At 45.2% G+C, this 15909-nt stretch overlaps 1 protein-coding gene across 5 annotated transcripts in view; it reads left to right on the forward strand.

Annotated features, from left to right (window-relative positions):
• Nucleotides 1-15909, forward strand: part of TIMELESS (timeless circadian regulator) — a 39832-nt gene that overhangs the window by 8345 nt on the left and 15578 nt on the right. For 2 of the 5 annotated variants that reach the window (XM_066258397.1, XM_066258395.1), the window contains exons 2-4: nt 13011-13268; nt 15432-15592; nt 15739-15892. In XM_066258397.1, the coding sequence (XP_066114494.1) occupies nt 13264-13268; nt 15432-15592; nt 15739-15892 (320 nt within the window). In that variant the 5' untranslated portion in view covers nt 13011-13263. Of the gene's footprint in view, nt 1-8870; nt 8976-13010; nt 13269-15431; nt 15593-15738; nt 15893-15909 lie in introns of those variants that run through there. The other 3 variants (XM_066258396.1, XM_066258399.1, XM_066258398.1) reach the window with 3 other exon arrangements.

Here is a 15909-nt window from a genome sequence, read left to right on the forward strand (position 1 = left end):
GATTTATAAAGTAAGGAAGTAACTTTACTTTATAAAATTTATAAAGCAGAGTTACAGCAAGTTAAAGCATATAATAATAATTACTTACCAAGCACTTTATGTCGGATTTTCGCTAAGTTTGGCAGAATAAATCTTTATAAAATTAAATATATCTTTTTATTTATACTTTGGTTGCTCCGCTGCCGCCCACCATGAAAGCTGGAATGCCCACTAGTGCACAGTAGGGACCAGGTTGACTACCACTGAGCTACATGATCCCATGGTTGCTGGCTTGAGTCTACGGTTGCTAACTTGAGCAAGCGGTCATGGGCTCAGCTGAAGCCCACAGTCAAGGCATGGATGAGAAGCAATCAAGTTGATTTTCTCTCTTTTTTTTTTTTTTTTTTTCATTTTTCTAAAGCTGGAAACAGGGAGAGACAGTCAGACAGACTCCCGCATGCGCCCGACCGGGATCCACCTGGCACGCCCACCAGGGGCGATGCTCTGCCCATCCTGGGCGTCGCCATGTTGCAACCAGAGCCACTCTAGTGCCTGAGGCAGAGGCCACAGAGCCATCCCCAGCAACCGAGCCATCTTTGCTCTAATGGGCCTCGCTGCTGGAGGGGAAGAGAGAGACAGAGAGGAAAGCGCGGCGGAGGGGTGGAGAAGCAAATGAGCGCTTCTCCTGTGTGCCCTGGCCAGGAATCGAACCCGGGTCCTCCGCACGCTAGGCCGATGGTCTACCGCTGAGCCAACCGGCCAGGGTGATTTTCTCTTTTGTTTTCCTTTGGTTCTTGCATTTTGAGGCCTATGAGTATTAATTTCAGATGAAATTAATGCAACCTACTTGGCACTTTGTTGGTAGGAAAGGTAACTAATATCACTTCTAAATATCATGTCTGCTGGGTCTAAGATATTTGACAAAATTCTCATCTCTCTATGATGAAATGTGAAAAAACAATGTAATCAGTTTTTTCATAAACTCCAATTTATCAAATTTAAAAGACTGTACTTTATTTGGAGATTTTGTCCTTAGTTTGTTGTTCTACTTACACATTCATCGGGGAATAAACCTGCAGCCTTGGCAAATGGGGACAACACTCTGTCCAACAGAACTACGCAGCCAGGCCTTCTTTCTGTTTTTGATTATTTCCTTCCGTTATATTCCCTGAATTGGGCTCATGGTTGCAAAGGGTATGACTTGGGATAATATGTTGATTCAAAATTAATTTATTTAGAAAATGAGTATTACATGCTTTCTATAAGCTCAGCTCTATTCTAGGCATTAAGGAATGCAGCAATAAACAAAATAAAATGAGACCTTGTCCTCATGGAGCCTGCCTTTTATTGGGTTGGTTTTTGATTGATTATGTAAGTAGTATATAAATATTAATAATTCCTAAGTGCCAGTCAGAGAAACAATATTGGTCTGTAATAACATTCTGTCATTCTGAAGTGAAATGAGAAAAACCTGACCTTTGGTGGCGCAGTGGGTAGAATGTCGACCTGGAATGCTGAGATCACTGGTTTGAAACCCCAGACTTGCACAGTAAAGACACAGATGAGAAGCAACTACAAGTTGATGCTTCCCTCTCCACCCCACTTCTCTCTCTTTCTCTCTCTCTCGTCTCTCTAAGAATCAATAAATAAAATCTTTTTTAAAAAATGAGAAAAATAGGCCCTGGCCGGTTGGCTCAGTGGTAGAGCGTCGGCCTGGTTTGCAGAGGACCCGGGTTCGATTCCCAGCCAGGGCACATAGGAGAAGTGCCCATTTGCTTCTCCACCCCCCCTCCTTCCTCTCTGTCTCTCTCTTCCCCTCCCGCAGCCGAGGCTCCATTGGAACAAGGATGGCCCGGGCGCTGGGGATGGCTCCTTGGCCTCTGCCCCAGGCGCTAGAGTGGCTCTGGTCGCGGCAGAGCGACGCCCCGGATGGGCAGAGCATCGCCCCCTGGTGGACAGAGCGTTGCCCCTGGTGGGCGTGCCGGGTGGATCCTGGTCGGGCGCATGTGGGAGTCTGTCTGACTGTCTCTCCCCGTTTCCAGCTTCAGAAAAATACAAAAAAAAAAAAAAAAAAAGAACAAGAAAAATAAGGACAGTATAGTCTTTTTCATGAAGATTTTTTTTCCCCCCTGAAGTGAAAAGCAGGGAGGCAGAGAGACAAGACTCCTACATGTGCCCAACCGGGATCCACCCAGCTTGCCCACCAGGGGGCAATGCTCTGCCCATCTGGGGAGTTGCTCTGTTGCAATCGGAGCCATTCTAGTGCCTGAGGCAGAGGCCATGGAGCCGTCCACAGTGCCCGGGCCAATTTTGCTCCAATGGAGTATTAGCTGCAGAAGGGGAAGAGAGAGATAGAAAGGAGAGGGGTAGGGGTGGAGAAGCAGATGGGCGCCTCTCCTGTGTGCCCTGGCCAGGAATCGAACCCGGGACTCCTGCATGCCAGGCTGATGCTCTACCACTGAGCCAACCGGCCAGGGTTAAGATTTATTTTACGTACCTTAAAGCAGTGGTCCTCAACCCCCAGGATTGGTACCGGTCCGTGGGCCATTTGGTACTGGTCTGCAGAGAAAGAATAAATAACTTACATTATTTCCATTTTATTTATATTTAAGTCTGAACGATGTTTTATCTTTAAAAAATGACCATATTCCCTCTGTTACATCTGTCTAAGACTCACTCTTGATGCTTATCTCGGTCACATGATACATTTATCTGTCCCACCCTGAAGGCTGGTCTGTGAAACAATTTTCTGACATTAAACTGGTCCGTGGCCCAAAAAATGTTGGGGACCACTGCCTTAAAGGAAGGACATAGATGAGATTGTATCATACATACTTCTTTGTTTTTTGTTTTTGTTTTTATACAGAGGCAAAGAGATAGACAGGGAAAGACAGACAGGAACGGAGAGAGATGAGAAGCATCAATCATTAGTTTTTCGTTGCGCATTGTGACATCTTAGTTGTTCATTGATTGCTTTCTCATATGTGCCTTGACCGTGGGCCTTGGTCAGCAGACCAAGTAACCCCTTGCTGGAGCCAGCGACCTTGGGTCCAAGCTGGTAAGCTTTGCTCAAACTAGATGAGCCTGCACTCAAGCTGGCGACCTCGGGGTCTTGAACCTTGGTCCTCGGCATCCCAGTCCAACTCTCTATCCACTGCACCACAGCCTGGTCAGGCCATACTTCTTTTTTTGTTAAACTTCTTTTGGGGGGGGGCCTGGCTGGGTTGCTCAGTTGGTTAGTGTGATGTCCCAACACACCAAGGTTGAGGGTTCAATCCCAATCAGGACACATACAAGAATCAACCAATGATGGCCTGAATGGGTGGCACATCAAATTAATGTTTCTCTTACTCATTCTCTCTGTCTCTCTCCCTCTGTCTAAAAATAAATAAATATTTAAAATTTTTAAATAAACTGTTTCTTTTATGAAACAGTAATGTTAATAGATATTAGTGGAGTTTTTAAAAGTGTGGTTTTTGACCTCACCAGACAGTTGTGCAGTGGATAGAGCATTGGACTGGGATACATAGGCCCCAGGTTTGAAACCCTGAGGTCGCAGCCTAGAGCACGGGCTTTTCCAACTTAAATGCGGCTCACCAGCTTGAGTGCAGGGTTGATGGCTTGAGCAAGGGGTCATTGTAGCACACACACACCCCCCATCAAGGCACTGCTTTCACTGAGAAAGCAGTCAGTGAACAACTAAGGTGTCAGAACAAAGAATTGATGCTTCTCATCTCTCTCCTTTCCTGTCTGTCTGTCCTATCTGTCCCTCTCTGTCTCTCTCTCTGTCACAAAAATAAATAAATAAAAATAAAAAGTGTGGGTTTGTTTGTTTTTGAGAGAGAGAGGAACATTGAACTGCTCTTGTATATGCCCTGACCAGGGAATCAAACCAGCAACCTCCGCACTCCAGGAGAATGCTCCATTCAACTGAGCTATCCTGCTAGGACTGTGTGTGTGTGTGTGTGTGTGTGTGTGTGTGTGTGTGTGTATGTGTGTGTGTTAGAGACAGAGAGAGTCAGAGAGGGACAGCTAGGGACAGACAGGAACGGAGAGAGATGAGAAACATCAGTTCTTCGTTGCGGCTCCTTAGTTGTTAATTGATTGCTTTCTCATATGTGCCTTGACGGGGTGGGGGGTACAGCAGACCGAGTAACCCCTTGCTGGAGCCAGGGACCTTGGGCTCAAGCTGGTGAGCCTTGCTCAAACCAGATGAGCCCATGCTCAAGCTGGCAACCTCGGGTCTCAAACCTGGGTCCTCCACATCCCAGTCCGACGCTCTATCCACTGTGCCACCGCCTGGTCAGGCTGAAATTTTTTTAATTGGTTTTTAGAGATACAGAGAGAGGAAGGGAGAGAGGGGAGGGGGAAGAGAAGTATTCATTTGTTGTTCTACTCAGTCCTGCATTCATTGGTTGCTTTTCCTGTGTTCCCTGACTGTGGATCAAACCACAACTTTGTTGTTTTGGGACCAACTCTTAACCAACTGGGCTAACTTGCCGGGGCCTAAAAAGCGTTTGTATTTGTGTGTGTGTGTGTGTGTGTGTGTGTGTGTGTGTGTGTGTGTGTGTATTTTTCTGAAGTTGGAAACGGGGAGGCAGTCAGACAGACCCCCGCATGCGCCCGACTGGGACCCACCCGGCATGCCCACCAGGGGGCGATGCTCTGCTGCAACCAGAGCCATTCTGGCGCCTGAGGCAGAGGCCACAGAGCCACCCCCAGCGCCCGGGCCAACTTTGCTCCAATGGAGCCTTGGCTGTGGGAGAGGAAGGGAGAGACAGAGAGGAAGGAGAGGGGGAGGGGTGGAGAAGCAGATGGGCGCTTCTCCTGTGTGCCCTGGCCAGGAATCGAACCTGGAACTCCTGCACGCCAGGCCGATGCTCTACCACTGAACCAACCAGCCAGGGCCAGCCAGCTCTTTCTTGAAGAAAAATTTGAGCCAGCACCTCTGTGGCTGCCACACTATCATTTCCCTTATATTTCAGACTAGCTGTACCCAGCCACGCGTTGCTGTGGCTCAGTCTGGTTAAATGGAAAAGAAAGAAAAGAGAAAGCGCATGTTTCTAATATGTTTAATTTCACAATGCTTGTGGGTATACAATATTTTTTGTTGTTCCATTGTCTGTGCAGATATAGAGATTGTCTGGTTTGCCGAGTCTCTATATAATTAATTGTCCATGTGAGAAGCAATCCATGTCTAGATCTAAACCGCACAATTCTAAAGATTGGCCCTGAGCTTTGTTGATGGTGATTGCAAATACCAATCAAATTGGGAACTGCAGTCTCTTAAATTGAAATGGCATATTCGTTGGTATCATAAGAATGCGAGGAATGAGGACATCTTCACCTTTGAAAGGTCCTGTCAAGACTGTTGCTTCTACAACGTTGCTCATTAATTTTTTTACTGCAAGTCGCGTGCCGTTACATAGCTTTGGCTGGTTGCTATTTCGCAACATGATAATTGGCACGCAGATTTTCAATTGCAGTACGTGCAGTGGCATCCCTGGCAGATCGAGTGAATTTAAATATTCTGTTGGATAATTAACCGCTTCATCTGCTTCCACAACAGTGTCAATGGGCTTGTATGTGACTGCCTTGCTTTGAATGTTGGACTGAATAATATTAAGTTCGTAGACGTCTTTGTTCTTGGCTGCAAGAATAGCTCGTTCACTCAGCCATGTGATTCTTATAATTGGCTTGAATATTGGGAAATACTTTTTCAACCAATTCTTCTTTTGACGTCACTAAATTGCAGAAGTTATGAGGCAATGAAATTCGTCCTGAAGTCAGATCAACCGTCACCTTTCCGTTCCCAATTTGAAGCAATTGATGTGAGAATATCTCAGCTGATTGATCGTTTTGCAGCTGGACATTCATATTTGTAGTTAATTTTAGTGTGTTTACGTGTCACCACAAAGTAGAGTATTTCAGGCAGGCATTTATTTCATCCTCTGGTGTCGATCGAGGAATTACAGGTAATGTTTGCCTGAAATCTCCTGCAAGCAATAGTAATGCGTTCCCAAATGGTCTGATGTTTCCACGCAAATCTTGCAATGATTGAGCCTTGAGCGATTTTTTGTGCACCATTGTGCATTCATCCCAAACAGTAAGTTTGCATTTCTGCAATACTTTTCCCATGCCCGATGCTTTGGAAATGTTGCACGTGGGAGTTTCAGTGAATTGCATGTTCAGTGGCAATTTCAAAGCGGAATGAGCAGTTCTTCCACCTGGTAGCAATGTCGCAGCTATTCTGGACGATGCAAGAGCTAAGGCTGTGTCATTTTGGGATTGAATGGCTGCCAGAATCAATCTGATTAGGAACGTTTTATCAGTTCTTCCTGGTGCATCTAAGAAGATTTCTCCAACCCTGTTATTGACAGTTTGCATTATTCAATCGTAAATGCCTTTTTGCTCAAGCGTTAACTTAGGAATATTTGATTGCATATACAACAAAAGATCACCCGTGTTGTAATTTTGTTCATGGCGCAATTCTACATCAAACAAAGCAGCAGCAGATCAATTCGGTGATGACATTCCCAATTGATTGAGAACTTTGTTCGTGATTTCTAAGCACAAATCTGCAATCATTATCAACGCTTTGAAGATTTCTGCTGTGAAATCCATGTTCATATTTGAATTTTCCTTGTGCATTCGACGGAAAATATCTTCAGCCATATGCAATTTATATTTCTCCCATAACATTGAAATGGAATCGTAAAATATATATTTAGTATAGCATGTGTTACATTCATGTCCAACAGATGGCGCTGTTTTTCAAAAACACCTGTCACAGGTGTGACATCTATATAATAGTAGGTATATAAAAACATAAAAACGCTTGTATTCGAATGCAACATTGTGTCGAAATTTCAAAGCAGTTGGTGAAGAACTTTTGGAGATTTAAGATTTTCAACAAATGAACATTTACATTTTTTTAATTTTTTTTATTTTTTATTTTTTTATTTTTGTGTGTGTGTGTGTGACAGAGACAGAGAGAGACAGAGAGAGAGAGAATCAGAGAGATAGGGACAGACAGACAGGAGGGGAGAGAAATGAGAAGCATCAATTCTTCGTCACAGCACCCTAGTTTATCATTGATTGCTTTCTCATATGTGCCTTGACCCGGGGGCCACAGCAGATACTGAGTGATTCCTTGCTCAAGCCAGCAACCTTGGGCTCAAGCTAGAGATCTCGGGTTCTCAAACCTGGGTCCTCTGCATCCCAGTCTGATGCTCTACCCACTGCACCACCCCCTGGTCAGGCTATTTTTATTTTTTTGAAGCTGGAAATGGGTAGGCAGTCAGACAGACTCCCGCATGTGCCCAACCGGGATCCACCCGGCATGCCCACCAGGGGGCGATGCTCTGCCCATCTGGGGCGTCGCTCTGTTGCAACCAGGGCCATTCTAGCGCCTGAGGCCTCTGCCATAGAGCCATCCTCAGCGCCCAGGCCAACTTTGCTCCAATGGAGCCTTGGCTGTGGGAGGGGAAGAGAGAGACAGAGAGGAAGGAGAGGGGGAGAGGTGGAGAAGGAGATGGGCGCTTCTCCTGTGTGCCCTGGTTGGGAATCGAACCCGGGACTCCTGCACACCAGGCCGATGCTTTACCACTGAGCTAACCGGCCAGGGCACATTTTTATTTATATAGAGATGATGAGTAAGCCAAGACTAACAGTGAAGAATAGACAGGTGGGCAATGAAGCCAGGACTCGGACCCTATCTTCTGACTGTTGTACTGTTTGTTCTATTACACCAAGAAGCATTTAAAAGTTTTTCCTGGATGTCTCCCATATGAAAAAAGTTTGATGTGTTCAGAAATGCATTAGACAATATTTAGTAGAAGAAAAGAATATATTCTGGGTAATTATGATGTAAAAAAGTGGTTTAGGCCTGACCAGGCAGTGGCACAGTGGATAGAGCATTGGACTGGGATGTGGAAGACCCAGGTTCGAAACCCCGAGGTCACCAACTTGAGCGCAGGCTCATCTGGTTTGAGCAAAGCTCACCAGCTTGGGCCCAAGGTCACTGGCTTGAGCAAGGGGTCACTTGGTCTGCTGTAGCCCCCCCCCCGTCAAGGCACATATGAGAAATCAATCAATGAACAACTAAGGAATCACAACAAAGAATTGATGTTTCTCATCTCTCTTCCTTCCTGTCCCTATCTGTCCCTCTCTCTCTCTCATCTCTGCCACAAAAAAAAAAAAAAAAAAAAAAGGTGGCTTAGTGCTGGAGAAGGAAGTATATGTAGAGTGATCTGTGCTGTCAGACCCTGTCCTACTGTAGGCTGTCAGGGAAATCTTCAGGGAAAAAGGAGTGGTATTTGAGCTGAATCTTTTTTTTTAATCTTTCTTTCTTTCTTTTTTTTTTTTTGATTGATTTGAGAGAGAGAGTGAAACTTTGATTTGTTGTTCCACTTATTTATGCATTCATTAGTTGATTCCTTGTGTGTGCCCCAACCAGGGATCAAAACTGCAACCTTGGTGTATTGGAACAATGCTCTAACCAGCTGAGCTACCCATCCCTGGCTAAGCTGGATCTTGAAGGTCAGGTAGGCTTAGAATTTTTAGAGTTAAGGGACTAGGGTGTACCTCACAAAAGGAGGGAATAAAATGAACAAAGGTGTGGAGGGCATGAAAGGGGTGTTATGTCTTGGAATATGTATGTTTATATTCCTTGGGAACAAGTAGTCAGAAGAGGCTTGATCTATCCAAGTCATAGATCTAAGGTTGGATGGGTATGTGTGATGTAGATATAAGACTAATCAAATTGTAAGTGGTCTAGAAGAGGAAGACAAAGCCAGAAAGACTAGGTGTAGCTTCTGGTTAACTGCATGAAAAAAGAGTAAACTGGAAGTTTTCTGTCCTCGGCTGCTTTTTTAATAGTGTTTTCAACAGGGAGGGCTGAAACTGTTGTTCAGAGTTTTTTATTCTAGTTCTAATGAGTGGGCTCAAGACTGCCAGCTTGCCTCATGACCCCTGGCCTGGGAACTCTACAATAGGTAATTTTTCCTCTACTTTTCTTGTTTGCTCTCTGGTTTTATCAAAACTGCAGGGAATGCCCTGGCCAGATAACTTGGTTGGTTAGAGCGTTGTTGCTAAGCACAGAGGTAGCCAGTTCCATCCCTAGTCAGGGCACATACAGGAACAGATTGATGTTCCTCTCTCTCTCTCTCTCTCTCTCTCTTTCTCTCTCTCTCTCTCTCTCTCTCTCCTTTCTTTCTCTTCCTCTCTGTGTAAGATCAATAACTAAAAAAATTTTTTTAATGTAGAGGATTAGAACCTGAAGATCTGGGTATCTTGCAAAACCTCTTTCCTTCTCACATTTGTAAGGATGGCTCATTCCCTATCTGCTTTCCTCTCCCCTTCTTTTTATTTTTTTAATTTATTTATATATATTTATTGGGAGAGAGAGGGGGAGGGAGAGAGAAAGAAGCATCAACTCATTGTTGCTTCACTTTAGTTGTGCATTGATTGCTTCTCATTTGTGCCTTGACTGGGGATGGAACTACGACCTTAGGCTTAAGTTGAGCTAGCAATCCCTTGCTCAAGCTGGCAGTGATTGTGGGCTCAAGCCTGGTGACCTTAGTCTCCTGTCAATGACCCCACGCTCAAGCCAGCAACCTCAGGTTTTGAACTGGCGACCTCAGGATTCTGGGTCAATGCTCTATCCACTGTGCCATCACCACTCAGGCCACTCCCCATCTTGTTTTGGTAGCCAGGTAACAGGTAGTTTGCCGGGGTCCAGCCCCGGGGGGGATCCAGGGGTCCCACAGGAGGAGACCGCGTCGGCGAAATCGAGTGAGAGAGCCGAATTCTTTTCTTTCTCTTTATTCTCTGGTTAGCATTTACTGCCAGGCATCTCTGCGAAATGCTAGTATAGCTCCCTTTTTATACACACACACTGAATTACAATTACATGGTGTTAATCATTGCTTCTGTTTCACTATGTTTACATGTTTCTGGATAACAGTTAATTTATATTTATAAATTACAAACCAGGTAGCAAATCATTCAAAGTACAAAATAACTTGAATAGCGATAACAACATCGGTAAAAGCTTTTAAGGTATTAGTACTAATAGTTAACTAACTTTACTGCTGTTGTGAGTCAAGGGGCAGAGAGAGAGATTAGCAGATGAAATCATTAAGGACTAACAATGGACCACCGCTTGCTCAGGTAAATGGCTTTGAGTTTAAGCAGTGTCCTACTTTTTCTCACAAGATTCTAAAAGGCTTGCCTATAAAGAAATTGACATAACATTAAGAGTAACATACATTAACTGTTATTACTTCTATGGATTCCCCTACATTTCTCTCATTAACAAAGAATTTTTGAAAGTTTATAAATCTCATGAGAACATCTCATTGAGAAAGCCTAGCAATTGCCTTTAGTCAAAAGACAATTCTCTTAGTAAAACATTCTTTTCTTGCTGACTGTGCTCTCATCCTAGGCCACACAATGGGCCATTCCACTATACCTTACCTAAGATACTATTGTCTAGTCAAATATTACTTATTTATTATATTTAAACACTAGTTAAGTTCTGACTATTCTTCTCAGAATATACCACTATTTGCAGATCAAATAAGCAAAAAGAAAGGAATATTTCTCTACTCTATCACATGAAAAGGCTAGGGAGGAAAAATGTTGAATTAAGTGAAGGCCAAAAGGTGCTCTGTGCACAGCCACTGCCTCCTACCCATTCACAAGTCACAATCTATTCTTTCTAACATGATTAAGAAGGAATTCTACAAACTTAACCCTTTACGAGGGATATCATAGCCAGCCTCTTATGTTTATGAGCCCAGTTCAAGGGGCTTACAGGCTTTTCTGTGGAACTCACACCCTCTGTCTCATTTCCAAAGAAATCACTACGAATCTACAGGGAAAGCACGGTACTATTATCCCTGTGCCATAAATAATAGCACACACCCAGAAAAGGGGGGATATAAGGCCAGATTAATTCAAAAAGTCAAAGGGGGAAGTATCGTTGTGTCTCTCCTTTGGGTGACTTCGTCAACCCGCAGCCATTGGTCTTCTCTGCTGTGACTTTGTCAATCAGCAGTTTTTAATCTTCTTCTGCTGTGACCTTGTCAGCTAGCAGTTGTGGGTCTTCTTCTGCTGTGACCTTGTCAGCCAGCAGTTGTGGGTCTTCTCCTGCTGTGACCTTGTCAGCCAGTAGTTGTTGATCGGCTCCCGACAGTAGTTGCTACCACTTTTGTTATTTTTGCCTGTCAGGTTAAAAGTGATGTGTTGAAGGCAGAGGTTTAAGTGCTCTGCTGGGGCTAATTTTACACATACTTAGTCTATACTGAGAATTGGTCTACTATGGAGAAGGCAACATATGGTGGGAGAAAAGCAGGGAGGATGTGTAAGGTTAGCTGTCGTGGAGCCTTTCAGACATGGCATTGTTTCTGCTGTTAGAAGACTTTAAAATTTCACCCCTTTTAGTGCCAGATAATGGTGCTGAGTCTTATTTTGAGGACATTGTGCTGACTCAGTTTGTTTGTTTATTGGGAGAGAGAGGTGAGAAGCATCAACTCATAGTTGCGGCACTTTAGCTGTCCATTGATCATTTCTCGTCTGTACCTTGCTGGGGGTGGGCATGGTGCTCCGGCCATGCCAGTGACCCCTTGCTCAAGCCAGCAACCTTGGGCTTCATGCCAGCGACCATGAGATCATGTCAATGATTCCCATGCTCAATCAGGCAACTCTGTGCTCAAGCTGGTGAGCTGCACTCAAGCCAGTGTCCTTGGGGTTTCGAACCTAGGACCTCAGTGTCCCAGGTTGACACTCTATCCCCTGTGCTACCACATGACTCAGCATCTTTATAACCAGCTCTGCTATCTGTTTTTGTCAGCTTCATAGGATGCCATTTGGAAAATACAGACAGGGAAGCCCTTCAATCTTTGTGTGTGTGTGTTTGTGAGACAGAGAGCAAACGTGTGTGCACATCTATATATTGAAAGACAGAAACTGCGGGAGATGAACCAAAAACATGAGGCTAGTGTGCTCCAAAAGGAAAGTTATTTTACAAACACCTGGACCCTGGATACAAGCAGGCCGAGACCAGCAAAAGGGTGTCAGCCGGAATAGTTGTGGGAGGGAGCGGGTAGATATGGGGGATGCTGCAAGCATTTGCTGGCATGGGGTTGTCTGCATCTGGACATACTTAGATTAGCATATTGGGGTTTGTTGCCTTGGTTACAGACTGTCTTTTCCCAACCCTCAGGCCCCTCATGATGGCCTTGCCTTGAGGACATTTTTCAGAACCTTCCCAGGGTGTGGGGAGGTGGAGGTTGGGTGAGGGAAATGTTTACTGAAGAAGTTGCCTTAGTAGAAGTTGGGTGAGGGGAATTGAGTTTTAGAGGAGCTAATTTAACCTCAACATATATACCAGCGGTCTATCTGAAAAATCTGGGTGTGTGTTTGAGGAGAGTCAGGGATTGCCCAGGTGTGAGGGTATGCAGGTCCCATGATAAAGGACAGCAAGGGGGAGTCTCCTGCTGATCTTTCAAGTGTTTTACTGTCTCACTCTTTTTTTTTGTTGTTTGGTTTTTTTGTTGTTGTTTTTTCTGAAGTTGGAACGAGGAGGCAGTCAGACAGACTCCCACATGTGCCCTACCGGGATCTACCCGGCACGCCCACCAGGGGGCGATGCTCTGCCCATCTGGGGCGTTGCTCTGTCGCAACCAGAGACATTCTAGCGCCTGAGGCAGAGGCCATAGAGCCATCCTCAGCGCCCGGGCCTACTTTGCTCCAATGGAGCCTCGGCTGCGGGAGGGGAAGAGAGAGACAGAGAGGAAGGAGGGGGGGCGGGGTGGAGAAGCAGATGGGTGCTTCTCCTGTGTGCCCTGCTGGGAATTGAACCCGGGACTCCTGTATGCCAGGCCAACACTCTACCACTGAGGAAACCGGCCAGGGCAAACCTTAGTTCTTTTTGGCACTACCCATTTTTTTGGGAACTAGGGTGGAGTGAGGACCTAAAGGTAGGTATGGAACAGAAAATGGTCTTTTTTTTTTTTTTTTTTTAGATTTTATTTATTCCCTGACCAGGCAGTGGTGCAGTGGATAGAGCATCGGCCTGGGACACAGAAGACCCAGGTTTGAAACCCCGAGGTTACTCGGTTCCTGAGATTAGCATTAAAGGAGAGAGCGAAGAAAGGAGAGCAGAGAAAGGCCACGCGGAGGAGAGCAGAAGCAGCCAAGATGGCGGAGTGCTGAAGGAGAAGCCAGTTTGTGCAGAGAGAAGGAGATGGGAAACAGAGGTGAAAAAGGCTCTGACTTATGAGGTGAGGTAGAAACCTTTGATTCTAGGAAACTCGGATAAGTCAGTGACTTTGGGAGCCCTGAATGGAAAGGGAAGTGTTTTTCCCACTGTATTTCTTGCCTGCTGGGTGTAAGCTAAAATAAAGATGATGGCCCACAAAAAAAAGAAAAAGAAACCCCGAGGTCACTGGCTTGAGCATGGGATCATAGACATGACCCCATGGTCGCCAGCTTAAACCCAAAGGTTGCTGGCTTGAATCCCAAGATCACACTGGCTTGAGCAAGAGATCACTGGCTCAGCTGGAGCCCCCCCCCCTCAAGGCACATATGAGAAAGCAATCAATAAACAAGTAAGGTGCCACAATGAAGAATTGATGCTTCTCATCTCTCCCTTCCTGTCTGTCTCTGTCTGTTCCTATCTGTCTATCTCTCACTGAAAATATATTTTTATTTATTGATTGATTTTACAGAGAGAGGAGAGAAGAGGGGATGGGGAGTGAGAAGTATTAGTTTATAGTTGCTTCACTTTAGTTGTTGATTTCTTGTCATATATGCCTTGACCAGGCAAGCCCAGGGTTTCAAACTGGCAACCTCAGCATTCCAGGTGGATGCTTTATACACTGCACCACCACAGGCCAGAGAGAATGGTCTTTTTAGAGGAGAGACTGCCACAACTAAGAGCGGCATAGTTGATTGTGTCAAGGGGCAAGATTGATGGATATTTCTTATTTTCCACAGAAACAGGGCAGTGAATGTAATGTGTTTATGTGTGTCTGCATTATTACTGTCAGGTTCTAGATTGTGCTTACTTGATTATATGATAAGGGTTTAGGTTTTTTTTGAAATTATTATTAATTGATGAGAGAGAGAGAGAAGCAGGCATTTGTTCTACTTAGTTGTGCATTCATTGGTTGCATCCCATATGTGCTCTGACCTGTGATCGAACCTGCAACCTTGGTATTTCAGAACGAAGAACTAATCAGCCAGGGCCGGTTTAGGGATCTTAATAAAAAAAAGTGGCATGGTTCACACAACTACAAGTTGATGCTTCTTCTCATCTCTCTCCCTTTCTGTCTATCTGTCTCTCTCGCTCTCAAAAAAAGTAACATGTTTCAGAAAAGGAAGATGGTTCTTCTGGGGAGAGTGACAGGAAGTTTCGCCAGTTCCTCTTTACTTCTTTTCCTTACTCCTTCTGCTAGATGTTGGCTTCTACAAAGATTACCAAAACTTGCCTGACCAGTGGTGGCACAGTGTGCAGTGGATAGAGCGTTGACCTGACCTGGGATGCTGAGGTTCCAGGTTCAAAACCCCGAGGTCGCTGGCTTGAGCAAGGGGTCACTGGCTCAGCTTGAGCCTCTGCCCAGTCAAGGCACATATGAACAACTAAAGTGACACAACTATGAGTTGATGCTTCTCATCTGTCTTCTCCTCTGCTGTCTATCACTCACTCACATACATACACACACACACACACACACACACACACTACCAAAACTTAAGAGTAACTTTGGGGAGAGGAGTGCAGGAACTTCATCCATGCATTTCCAGTGCCTCAGAAGCCTCCAGATTCCTAGAATAGATCAGATTCTAAGTGGAATCACTAGATGATGAGATGAGAGTTGGGATTTCAGGGAGAGGACAGCTCATTCCCCCTCCTCCAGAAGGCTACAGAGCTCTCTAAGGGTGAAAATCTCTGAGCTGGTGTCTTTCCCTAACCAACCTTTCTTCCTACTAGGCTACCTTGACTTTGAAACAGACTGTTTCTACGGTTTCAAATCCAGTTAGAGTGTGGAGTGGGTGTTTAATTCTTAGGCTTAGAGCCTCTTAGGTTTTGATCAGGTAGAAAAGCCTTAACTAAATGCTTTCCCTGGGACTGGGAACAGCACTTTTGGTTCTGACAAAAGTGAAGCATTTGCCTGACCTGTGGTGGCGCAGTGGATAAAGCGTCGACCTGGAAATGCTGAGGTCGCCGGTTCGAAACCCTGGGCTTGCCTGGCCGAGGCACATATGGGAGTTGATGCTTCCAGCTCCTCCCCCCTTCTCTCTCTCTATCTCTCTCTCCTCTCTAAAATGAATAAAATAAAATAAAAAATTAAAAAAAAAAAAAAAGTGAAGCATTTGAGGATCTTGTTAACCACCTTTCACAGAGGTGATTCTGCAGCTGTTATCCCTCCTTGTCTCTGAAGGGTGCATCGTTTCTGTCTCCCGCCTCCCCCTGCCTCACATTGCTCTTGGCCACTTCACGGACGAGTGGACTTGTCCATGATGAATTGTGAACTTCTCTCCACATGTAGTGCCCTTGGGTACTTGGAAGGAGACACTTACCACAGGGAACCAGATTGCTTAGGTGAGTACCTTTTTGAGGAAACAGGTAAAATAATTTGCTTGAGTTCAGAGGTCTGTTGAATTTCTCGAACGATGTGTTATGAAAGGCTCTCGGGCCTGGGTAGAGCTTCTCCTGGGACCCATGTGTGTGTGTGTTCTGTCCTGAAGAGAGTGTGAAGGATTTGATCCGCTACTTGAGGCACGAGGATGAGACTCGGGATGTGCGGCAGCAGCTGGGGGCAGCCCAGATCCTGCAGAGTGACCTCCTGCCCATCCTTACCCAGCACCGCCAGGACAAGCCTCTCTTTGACGCTGTTATCAGGTTGTTTCCCTAGCTTT

The sequence above is a fragment of the Saccopteryx bilineata genome, chromosome 2 (genome assembly GCF_036850765.1).
Source record: "Saccopteryx bilineata isolate mSacBil1 chromosome 2, mSacBil1_pri_phased_curated, whole genome shotgun sequence".
In the NCBI taxonomy this organism is placed as follows: domain Eukaryota; kingdom Metazoa; phylum Chordata; class Mammalia; order Chiroptera; family Emballonuridae; genus Saccopteryx; species Saccopteryx bilineata.